This window comes from Eleginops maclovinus, chromosome 16, assembly GCF_036324505.1.
Source record: "Eleginops maclovinus isolate JMC-PN-2008 ecotype Puerto Natales chromosome 16, JC_Emac_rtc_rv5, whole genome shotgun sequence".
In the NCBI taxonomy this organism is placed as follows: Eukaryota; Metazoa; Chordata; class Actinopteri; order Perciformes; family Eleginopidae; genus Eleginops; species Eleginops maclovinus.
In genome coordinates this window covers 20756991-20768934 of record NC_086364.1, presented here as the reverse complement: position 1 = coordinate 20768934, position 11944 = coordinate 20756991, and the positions used below count along the sequence as shown (strand labels likewise).

The 11944-nt window shown below is 43.3% G+C and overlaps 1 protein-coding gene across 1 annotated transcript; it reads right to left on the bottom strand.

The window, feature by feature from the left end:
* Positions 1-7: 7 nt before the first annotated feature.
* On the bottom strand, positions 8-11705 carry LOC134878236 (casein kinase I). The gene is made up of 11 exons (XM_063904142.1): positions 11442-11705; positions 7523-7613; positions 7226-7336; positions 6617-6765; positions 5740-5968; positions 3569-3739; positions 3320-3468; positions 2982-3177; positions 2683-2822; positions 1893-1960; positions 8-1802 (listed from the first exon to the last, which is right to left on the bottom strand). Exons 2-10 carry the CDS (start codon positions 7596-7598, stop codon positions 1928-1930), a joined length of 1254 nt encoding a protein of 417 aa, XP_063760212.1. The 5' UTR covers positions 7599-7613; positions 11442-11705; the 3' UTR covers positions 8-1802; positions 1893-1927.
* Positions 11706-11944: the final 239 nt, after the last annotated feature.

The following is an 11944-nucleotide window of genomic DNA, read 5'->3' as shown; positions in this document are numbered from 1 at the left end:
CAAAAAGTTGTGAGCAACGTTATTCATTTTTATTACTTCATAAAATATACACAAATACTGTTGTAAATAAAGTGTGTTAAAGAACTGTACAAGATATCAGTACACAATACATAAAGTGAAACCCCCCTGGCCTCATCCTCTTCTAGGCCATTCCCAACCCCACAGTTACGATGCCACTGGGTCACGGTGGCCTGTACAAAGGTAATTACACACAGTACACACTGCTATTTACACATCCCTGCGATTGCATCAGTTATGTTTTCTGTTGAATGACATCATTAAGGTTGCTGGAGGATCAAATCCAAGAGGTGACATCAAAACTATTAGTATGTACTTTTTGCAGGAAGGAATATTGAAAGTATTATACGAGGACAACCTTTGAAGCAGAAAAAAGAAAAGGACAGGCAAAAAAAAAACATGAACACACACTATTTCTAATAAGTTACAGGAAGTTGAAAGGACACACAAATAAGAGGACAGACGGGTACAAAATAGTTTAACATAAATAGCAGAGAAGTGGGATAACATCTGCATTCAGAGACAGAATGAAAATTCTTAGCAGGGATTCCCTCGGTCTCTCACACACACACAAAATATTAAATGACCCAGCTGGCAAAGCAACACAAGCCCCCCCCGGTTTAGTACTTTAAATATCTAAAATTCTGCCCCCAGCCCCAAGGTATGTCATTAGTATGCATTTCTACTTTAAAAACAGATAACCACAGTTTGGCTTTACATCAAAATAAAAAATATATTTACAGTGAAGTAAACATTAAAAAAAAAATTCATAATTGGATGTCCAACCCCCCCCCCCCCCCCCCCACCCTTAAGAGTAATCCCTAACGGAGCCTGCCCACTCCCCTGTGACCTCCAATAAGAAAAATAATTTTAAAAAAAGGTAACATTTAGAAGTATCATAAAAATTGCAGCCACTGTTTGTTAGCCAAAACCGGCAGCTGTGTGGTCAAATACGCTGAGAATTTCCTGAGGCGCTTCCCTCAAGACGTGGAGTGTGTCTTTGCAATATCTATGGTCATTCTTCACCTTACCCCCGCTCACATTTAAAACAAAGAAAACTGGAAAATCAAGGGGTGGTGGAGGTGTCGGTGGCTGAGCTGTCACGACGTGGATGAAGGGCAAGCAAGCACCATATGCTACTTCACCGGAAACATTACTCTACGACAGCTAAAACATCACTTACTGATCCTCTTTAAAAGTCACCTCTCATTGTGTCCCACTAACCTCTCACCTGCCTCTCCTCATGTCATAATCTCTTAGCTGTTATTCCTCTCTAAACAAAGCAAAGACAGGAGCTCCAATTTAAGATATCCTGACGAAAGATAAGAATGTGGACATACACAGAATCGTTTTTGCGGTGTCGAGCTGAAAAAGCAATCGTTACTAAACCTATATCGATCACTGGGATGACCTTTGACGAGAAACATGCGCGTCCCCCATTACTTTTTGCTTCTTTGATGCCAACAGCTCTTCACATTTGTCAGACAGAAGGTACTGAGGGAAATGTTTGGAGGAGTGGAGCAGGGTATGATCCACCATGGAGTAAAAATGGTGCAGGAGTGTTTGCTTTCTGAATCGTGGTGGTGGTGGTGGTGGTGGTGGTGGTGGCGGTCCACGCGTCAGAAACAAATTGTTATACTGTCACAAACTTCCCTGGATCTTTAAAAAAAAATTACTGTCCATTTTCCAAAGATCCATGTGTCCATTGGCAATCATCTTTTCATAAGACAAGGTAAAAATAAAAGGAAAAAAATAAAGGGGAGCGATGAATATACCTTGCAGCCCTGCAACGACAAAGGGGAGAGTGGTTAGGGGGGGGTGGTGCATTTAAAGGTGGTGTGTTTATGTATTTAGCAGTGAAAGGAACACCTCACCTGTCAGTTTCATGTGCATGCAGAGCCAAAGAATACTACTTCCCCAAGTGCTCGAATGGCACGCTGACCTGCAAAGGAAGGTAAGTTTATTTATGTAGAACATTTCAACATGAGGCGAAGTGCTTTGAAACATTCAAAAACCAACAACACTTTAAATCATGACATCTAAATACATGCAAAACAGTCATTTAAAAGCCAAGAGAATACAAATCAAACAGGATAAGCTGTATGAAATGACAGTGCAGTTTAATATGATAGTTGTTTGATTTAGAAGAAGAAGGAAGCGGCAAAAAAGAGAAGTCCTCAGGAGCAGACCAGCTCCATTTCCTGTGGTGATGTAATCATACCAAATCCACAAATACAGACACAAATGACCAGCTACTGGGACACACGAGAGCTTAGCCAACTGATTTCATAAGACATCTTTAGTGCATAACAGCATCTGGTCAACACTTTAGAACAATGTAATCCAAGATGTTGTCCGTAAAATGTGTGACACTTGATCACGTTGTAAAATGAATTTGCTGCAGTGAAACGTCAACACAATAATAAGGTTTGTTTACTACTGACAAAATGTCTGCAACTGACTTCTCAGAACTGTGACCAAGTAGTGCTGACTTCCTTCTGGAGTCATTTTTGAGGCCTCTATTTGAGTGTGGAGAAGGACTGGATGAGTGGTCAGTCTATTTGTGAAATGTCCTCGAGACCTAGACCTTTCTCTCCTCTTCAACAAACATGGCATTTCATAAAGGACCACATTCCTCTCCACTAATGCGTGCGTTTTCCTTACCTGTGACGTGGAGATTCTGGATGCGTCGTGGCGGGCTGTGAGGTCAGAGGACGACACGTTGGCGGGCGCTCCGCGGTGCAGCCGCATGCTCACCTTCCTTTCCCTCTCTGCGCGAGAAATGGCACGAGGCGACGTGTTCCCTGAAAGGATGTGTAAGATTCAGAACAGACTACATGGTATGCAGGTATTCAAGAAAAAGAATGCTGTGTCAGCACGGTTAATTAAATGGGATGCAGTCCTTTGACAGGCTGTGGGGGGAGGGGCAGTAAATGGGTGCCCTTTATAAGGTGTAAACTCACCGGACTGCTGCACCCGTGAGGCGGGGTTGGATATGGCCTGCTCCGGCCCGTTCCTCACTCTGTTGGCAGCTGCGGGGAGGGGTCCCGGTGGGAGGCCCCGTGATGCCGAGCCTCTGGGGACCCCTGCGACCCTCTCATCTCTCTCATCTCCCGTCCTCCTCTCCCGTTCTCCGTCCTCAGCTGTTCGGCTGGCACCCTGAGAGGTGAGCCACATCAAAGTGTTTCCATTAACTTACTGTAACTCCATATTGTATTTTCGGCAGCGAGATCTTTTTACGCTCATGACAAACCCAGATGGCATCTGGGCGACATACGAAATACGTTACTCGGAAACTCACAAATTTGAGCATGTTCCAGTCAAAGACGTAGTCGTAGGAGAAGCCCTGGCGGTGGAAGAGGTTCCTGAAGAGCTGTCGTAGGTAAGAGTAGTCGGGCTTGTCGTCAAAACGCAGCGAGCGGCAGAAGTTCAGGTATGTGGAGAACTCAGCTGCAGGAGAGAACAGAAGAGAGGAGGAACTCAGAATACACTAAACATCACAGCAGAATAAAACTCAACACTGCAGCTGCCACAGTACACAGGAACTTACAGGGGTATCCTTTGCAGAGAACCTCGATGGGCGTGGACATTTTCTTCTCACTGATTCGCTCGTACTTCTGTCTCTTGGTGGCGGCCTTGAGGCCCTGCCAGGGGAGGGAACCCAGGTTGAAGTACATGAGGACGTAGCCCAGAGACTCCAGGTCGTCACGTCTGGACTGCTCTGTGGACACAAGGCAGGAGAGAAGAGAGTGAGAAGCTGAGAGACGTCTGCTGAGTGCCACGACAAAGGATCCCTTAAAAAGAGGAGCGATTCACTTTAAAAAAAATCTAACCTAATTTATTTTTCAGGTTTTAGGGAAGAAAAATGCCAAACCTTATTGCAGAAAGTACATCAGATAAAAGCCTGATTTGCATTTTTGATATAACAAACAAAGGAGCTAAATGCTATCTAACCTGAGACCATTTGTTTATATCACTTATTTCTATTTGTTGTTGCACTTCCTGTTATTGTCACATGGGTGTAGCTGTATATATAGGTCACCTGGTTCATTGCTGGGGCTTAATGACAGAGGGTGAGCTAGAGCCCACATTTTCTCTGTTGACTGTTTTTGTGCTGCTTAAGTTATTTTGGAGTTTATATATTAAACATGATGAAAACAAACAAAACTGTATGGACATTTCCATCAAAACGCATCACAGCACAAAGCTTGGCTTAGCCTCTCGGGGATTTGGCCGCCATAATAAACGTTGGCAGAACTTCTTTTGGTTACGGCACTGGGTGACGTTGGGTCACAGTGGGTTAGTTGGGTAAACATCACAACTGGGCCAATCCATTTCATTTACTTCACTATGGATTTATTTTTAAATCGATCGAGGCTTGTGTTTACCACTGGGTTTCCTGATGTAAACAACATGATATTATTACACTTTTCCATCCCTGGCAGAATATACTGTCCCACAAATGTTGATTTTAAACTCTCATCTCTTTCTTAAATGAATTGTCTTGTGTCTGTTCCATTTGATTTGCATACTAAAGCACTTAGTAGGATATAAATAAACTCACCTTACTTTTAAAGCTAGTAAAATTGTATGCATGTGGATTTCCCTGACATGCTAACTGAACAAAACAAAGTGTGTGTGTTGCTGACTGAGGATCTTGAGCAGGATGTTAATCAGACAAACACTTGAGAGCCCAGTTTGTTTGTTTGTTTAAAGCAAATAGAATCACTTCCTCTACACTGTGGTTATCTCTCTCTCTCTGAGTAAACAAAAAGACGATACACATCAAAAATATTACAGCTGTAGCTTCTTGGCTAAGACCAATTTTAACATATTTATATACCACTTATGTTCTACCAAAGACAACCCAGTGCAGTAAAGTGTATGCGACTGATGAAAAAGATTCCAAAGACAACTGTGTTTGGAAAACCTGGCACGTGGCAGGGTGTTTTAGTCCTCCGGGCTAGGGATGAATGTCACGTAGAGCGAGAGAGAGCATCATAAGCCAGCTCTGATGAATCATATTTAACACGGTGTTTGGAGGCAGCTGTCAGAGGAGCGAGGGGTGTGACCCTGATGAAGCATAATTTCCGTAAGCAACAAAGACCGGGAAGGAATACTCGTACCAGAACGGGGGGGATGGGAGTCACGGACTGGTAGTGAGGAGGATTAAGTTTCGTTCAACCCGTCACAATAATTGTTGTCCACTTATGAGACGCATCACCTCGATAATGCCCACTTGGTTCACATTTGTGCTACTTTACATGATCCCAAAATGCACAGCAGGGTTTTTCCCTACAGTTATAACACATTTGCATTTTTGTTAAGAGATCCCAAACTGTAGTTATTGATTGTTTTTATTTGATATACTTTAAGATAATTCACTCTTTTGTCACAACATAATTGAAGTATTCTTGAGAATCAAAATAAGATCATTGCTCATTAAATCAGTGGCATGAAAAGGATCTTAAAATGATGATACTACAGCTTATCCTATTGTTTGTAGGATAATGTATTGTGCAAACAATAAGTTGAAGAGGGAATACTCCGGACTTTCAATGCTTTTTAGACTAGTTGTAGTTCATAGAATATTAACTAATATGAATCACAACAGCTGTAATGAGAGTAGTGAGTAACAGGAACTAATCGAGCTTCAGTTACCCAACATGCAGGCAGAATGTCAGAAAATCAAATCAGGTATCTGGGTTTGTTCCCTCTTACCGATTCCCAGGTGCGTGTTGATAGAGGCGTAGCGTGCCGTGCCCGTCAGGTTCTTGTTCTCCCTGTAGGGGATGTGCTGGTGAGTGCGGGCGTCGCGGTACTTCTTGGCCAGGCCGAAGTCGATGATGTACACCAGGTTACCCTTCTTGCCGAGCCCCATCAGGAAGTTATCAGGCTTTACATCCCGGTGGATGAAGTTCTTGGAGTGGATGTACTCGATGCGACTGATCTGAAGAAGATAGAAGAGACGAGGAGAGGGGAAACTGTGAGACTCAACACAAAATACTTTGGTACATAGAGAGGATACATTAGGGTGTGTCAAGGTGACAAACACGAGGCCATGTTATCACAGTTTACCTGCTGTCAGAGCAGCTCTGTCCTTGTGCTTTCTAATACAGTTTTAGCAGCAGTAGGCGCACAATACATCAATACCCAACTAATGCATGAAAGGAGGACAACTGGATATATGAAGACAGGACAAGGGAAGGTGATGACCCCGGGCTATAAGCAGAGTCACACACACACACAGGGAGAGGACTGACACAGCAACATGGCTGCAGATAGGACAAAAGGTGCAACGTGTTTGGGAGAGCTATGGATTAAATGAACTATCTAGGCCAGTCTGAGACGAGGCCAGAATAATAGTTCACTGGATACACAAGAGTAGAACAACATCTAGGATCTTTAAAGAAGCCTCAGGAGAATCATGTTTACATATAAAACCAATGAAAACAAGTCAGGTAGGTCATGCACACGCCCCAACGAGGTCACAAATATTACCATAACGTATTACATTTGTAAATAGAACAGATTCAGATGGTGGAATCTGCACTGAGGGGATTGTTTATGTCTTTATCTTAATGCCTTTGTGTCGTACCATCTGATCAGCCAGAAGCAGGACGGTCTTCAGGCTGAACTTCCGGGAGCAGAAGTTGAAAAGGTCCTCCAGGCTGGGGCCGAGCAGCTCCATGACCATCACGTTGTAGTCTCCCTCTGCACCACACCACTTTATCGACGGGATGCCCACTACAATACAAACATACACACACGGTCAGCAGGAAGCTTGTATAACTGAAACTCCAACACTGCATCAAATACAATTCATTTAGACAAAGGCTCTATTGAAGCAACTAGCTCTGGAGGAAATGATATACATCTATAAAAATCATTAAGGAAAAACATGGCTGCAGATATCTTTTTCCTAAGGTAAAGCTATTCAATTCCCTAGCCTATACATTGGATTTATTTCACCAACTTTAATCTGCAATATGCAGCCACTTGATCTAGAAAAGTAACAAAGAATATCGGATCTTGACTGGAAATTGGCAGATATTTAGAAACAAATGACTCGGATCCTGGCAGAAATCTTGATGTAGTTAAATGAATCACTGTTATATTTTTCAGGCACACTTAGTAAGCATCTATAACAGTGCCAGGGACAAAGATATTTGATTTCCCAAGCTGGTCAAAGCAACATCTATATTACCTCCTCCTTGCATCATCTTGTAGAACTTGCTCTCGATGTGCAGCTGTGGGTGTTTGGTCTTCACACATTCCAGCTTGATGGCTACCTCCTCCCCTGTGGCAATGTTGGCACCTGAGGACACACAGAAGCACAATTGTTGCTAAGAAGCAGCTCAATTTGCCTGTACCAGGAAAAAACAAGGATTAATGTGATGGAAAAATAGATTTGGTGCCAACAGGAGAGAGGACAGTATTGGTACAGCAGCAAAAACTAAAGTGGAAAGAGCCTTTACAGGAGACACATGGAAAACAAACTTACCAAGGTAAATGTCGCCAAAGGAGCCACTCCCTATCTTTCGCCCGAGCCGGTACTTGTTCCCCACTCTCAGCTCCATGTTTGCGAGTTGTCACTGTCACCAACAGAAAAGAGGAGATGAGTATAAGCAGGACACATGACACCATGCTAGCTTATCTGGGCTGCGCCACTTTTCTCTCTCTCTCCCTCTCGCTCGCTCTCTCTCTCTGCTCCCTGGGAAACATTATACGCTACTGTACAGCTCCACTGAATATAACACACAGTGGTAGAATGGAGGGAAGCTGTCCTCAAGGGTCGGTCAGCTGCTCACATGGTCCGCCGTCAATCCCAGACGCACTGAGCTGACCACATGCTTGAGTGAGTAGCCTGAGCGGGGCTTGTTGATCAGCCGACAGCTGTCTGACCTCAAGAAACACAGACAGAGCGGTGCAGGGATGACGGATTTCTTTTGTAGGCTGACCCGGACGTTGACAGTGCAAGGGCTCAGGCAGAAAATAAACGAAGGGATTTTTGAATAGGATTTCAGGTTTAGCAGAAAAACACATGTTGGCAAACACATGTTTATTATGCTTCAACATTTAGGTCAGCAGGATAAATGACACACATTAACACCACTTTCATGATTGAGGCGCAAGTGCAGTCAAAAGTAAAAAGCTAACGTTAGGCTATCAAGGAAATACATCACGGTGGCATGGCTTCAAGTCACCCCCGCTAAGTTAAAGGCAGCTAATGTTGGGAGTGAGCACGATTTAATAGTCTCATTAAGTAGCTTGTTAGTAACAGCCGTTTTTAAAGACACATTGAAGCTCCAGGCATTCTCCAGAGGGGTATTTACTTATGTATTTTATGTCACGTGTGTTAACCACAGGTCTCTAAATACAAACGCATTCAAAAAACAGTTGACCAGACGATGTGGGAAAACGCTAACTCAACACTTGGTTTCAGGACTCATTCCTGCACCACTCTCTTAAATGAGCAGGGTAGCTGGCAGGAGGAGGTGGTTGCAGTGAGATCAGCAAAAGGAGAGTAGTGACTGGAAGGAGTGATACATCAAAAACCAGGGCTACATAAAAGTGCCGGTTCCCACTTGGAGCAGAATCAAATGTGAGTACTAGGACTTGGCACACAGGGAAAGGAAGTGCATCCTCTGAGCTGAACTGCACGTGATGCCGGAGCAGGATCATCATTTATTTAGCACACTCTCCTACCACGCCACATTGTGCAGCCACTGCAAAAGCAAGACTAAGCTCTCTCCACTGTTCAGTACTCGCGGTGCCAAGGGAGGGAAGGCATGAGCGCCGGCTGGCTCTACGTGTGTCAAGGCCCTCAAGACGATTCTGAGAACTTCAGAAAGCCAAGTGCTGCAGAGGGGGCATCAACGCGGAGCATCATTTATCAAGGGGAGTTGCTTTGTTGACACCAGTTTGGGAACACTATGTAAACAAATTGATGGAAACAGTTTAATCTCGTTCCAATTCACCGCTTCATATTCACGTATCGCTTCCAGTCATGAGGTGCAACATATGAATTTGACCTTGTTGTTACAGATTCATGCCTCCTTCTGTCTGACTCAGAAAAAAAGAGCCATCAATTCAGTCCTCTTTCATCAGGAACCTCCTTAATCCTGCTGTTAATAAGTAACTTTACTTGATTGTAAGTTGGATGAAAAAGAGCACCAGTTCAGTAGTAAATCTTCTTTAACAGTCATATTGGATGACAGTCTCTCATTTAGGGCTGCAACTAATGATTTATTCAATATTGATTAATCATTTGGTCTATAAATAGTCATACAATGCTGAAAAATCTTCATATCAGAGAAGCTCGATACAGCTTTTTATGAAAAACGACTTCAATGGTCGATAATAAAACGGTTACTGATTGTTTTTCCTTGATTAACTTATCACTGCATCTCTGACACCTTGGTAAATGAGTCAAACTCAAAAGGAATTGCATCGCACAGCCCTCAGTTTAATGAGATATATCACCTGAACCGAACATATGGTAAGATGTAGGCCGGAGACCTTGTCAGCTCTGGCTGATGAGAGGACAACCTGTCATGGTGGATGTGATGGAGGCAGATGGATTTGGGTTAATAAAGGGTTAGGTTTCATTACACCAAGAGGGTGTCTCATGAGCTGCAGCCAGGGACCTGATTTAGGGCGCAACATTAATCACAAGGCCACGGAGTAAGTGCTATTGATTTATTGCTTGTTACTGGAGCGGTGACACGCAATTTTAAACCGCACAATGTTTTACACGGCATATTAAAGACTGTGTCCATGTGGATTCGACTGGAATAATACTCGTGATTATTCTAAAAAGCTTATCTGGAAAGAACGTGGTTTAGCCAAAACATGCATAGGGAAGAACTGTGCGATGTGAAGAATGCATTATTCTATGTTTCAATGATGGTCTATGTGATGGGAAGCAAGTGGAAGAGTCACATTGCAGCTGAAAACGCACCATGTGCCTTTACTGTGGTAAGGGTCTACATGACAGAGGACAGATTAGCATGATAGAATTTATCTTCTGCTCACAGGAGGGGGTCTTTAAAAGGATGTCCTGAAGATAGGCTATACTACGGTTTAACCAACATAATAAAAACACAACAGCAGTTAAAACACAATGAGCATGAGCCCTGCTGTCGAGTCAAATCTGACAGGTTGACTACATTCACCCACCCTAAATATTGTGTTTTAAATTTGATGCCTTGTGATATCCTCCACAGTGGGCATTTGTACATATAAAGTAGCTGATCACCACTTTCATTACATTTTGAGTGGTTTAGTTAACTTTATCACACCAACATTGCTCCCGGACGAAAATGACCGCCATTGGAAATAAATGGGTAACCCTAGATTATGTTCACCCTCAGAGAGAACAGAACCACAAATGGTGAAACTGTTAATTCCAGAGTCTATTCACTGCAGGTATTTGTGTAAACCAGTAGACTGAGACATTGTTTACAGCTTAAAACAGGTGTTGAATAAAATGATTAATGGTTTTTGTGTAAATATAACAGCATGGAACACCAAAGTAAGGGGGGAGAAACGAACACGACAGGAGGGTTAAGGGAGAAAACAAGAGTGAGAAACCCAAAAAGAAGAGGATTTCGCAACAGCATGAAAAACAGAGCAGTGCTGCGCCTCTCAGGGCAGCTGTCACTCCACAATCCGCCTGTGTGTGACTGACTCGACACTGAAAGCATCAGTACAAGCCAAACTTGCAAAATTAAATTGAACACAAACTGCAAATACAAACATATCTACAGTAGAAAAAGACACATGTCACAAAGGATACACAATATACAATGGAGTGTTCTATAACAGACCAATACACTACAGCAATAGAAATGTAGACATGCTACAGAAGCAGAAAACACAGACAGTATAGAAACTACTGTTGTGCAAATAGCTCAAATTGTTAAGCAAGTCAGTTATGGTTTAATGTGGTCAATATTTTGCAATAACTAATATTGGAAAACCACTTTAAAAAAGGCACACACTTCTGGTACGTTAACGTTGGTGAAAATAACCAACCTGATGCAACGTGAAGGATGCAAACGACCGTTAAAAACAATAGGAAAAGAAGAAATACCAGCCGCTAGCATTTAGCTAGTTCCCTGTTAGCTGCTACGAGTAAGCTAGTGGCAATACGTTAACGGTACCGTGATACGCACGTCCCCGTGGTTATTATAGAAAGAGAAAGAAAAGCTGTAATTGTGTTTATATGTTGTACTTTGTCACATTTGTACTTAAAAACCGCACCCATTTAAGCCAATGGATAAGTAAGATACTAGCCATCCCTACTACTATCCCCCTCCCCCCCTCTTCTGTAAATCCGTGAATACGAGCCTCTGATTCGGTCGAATCGGGCCGCTTTTCACCCCTGGTTTTCTCCGGTTCCCCGACCCGCCACTCACCCGATATTGGGTTCGTCCGAGAGCTGGTTCAGTGGAGGTTCTGATCCGATGGTTGTCAGTCGGACAGAAGCCCGAGTAAAGGAGGATGGGAGCGGATTCTGGCGGCTCTCATACCCCCAGCTCTGAGCTCTGTGGTCGGTTGCTCTCCCTGTTGATAGTCCCTGAGAAGCTCCAGCAGCCGTTCCTCCGCTCTGTCTCCCCCTCTCGTTACTTAACAACGCGCCCGGTCACTACGCGATGATGTCATTCTGGGGATGTCAGGGCTCAGTCGTTAAAGGAAAAACGTCACGGCTCAATGCTCCTTCCTTTATACATTTTGTACCATTCATTATTTATCGTGAAACCCCACTATTACTCATCCAGAGTCACATTCAAGTTTGCAAGGTGAATCCTGAATCATGCCAAATATCGCGATATGTCAGTAAAGGATATCCTCAATTCAGTGGTGCGTTACAAGTAAAGGTCCTGAATTGAAAATGCTGAATGCGTAAAAATAAAATAAA

Excerpts from the sequence above, each read along its gene's own strand:
- LOC134878236 (XM_063904142.1), bottom strand. The coding sequence starts at position 7,598 with ATGGAGCTGAGAGTGGGGAACAAGTACCGGCTCGGGCGAAAGATAGGG. Across the intron at positions 5,969-6,616 it reads TGCTTCTGGCTGATCAGATG|ATCAGTCGCATCGAGTACAT; the intron begins GTACGACACAAA and ends TATCTTCTTCAG. Across the intron at positions 2,823-2,981 it reads CTCACGGGTGCAGCAGTCCG|GGAACACGTCGCCTCGTGCC; the intron begins GTGAGTTTACAC and ends ACATCCTTTCAG.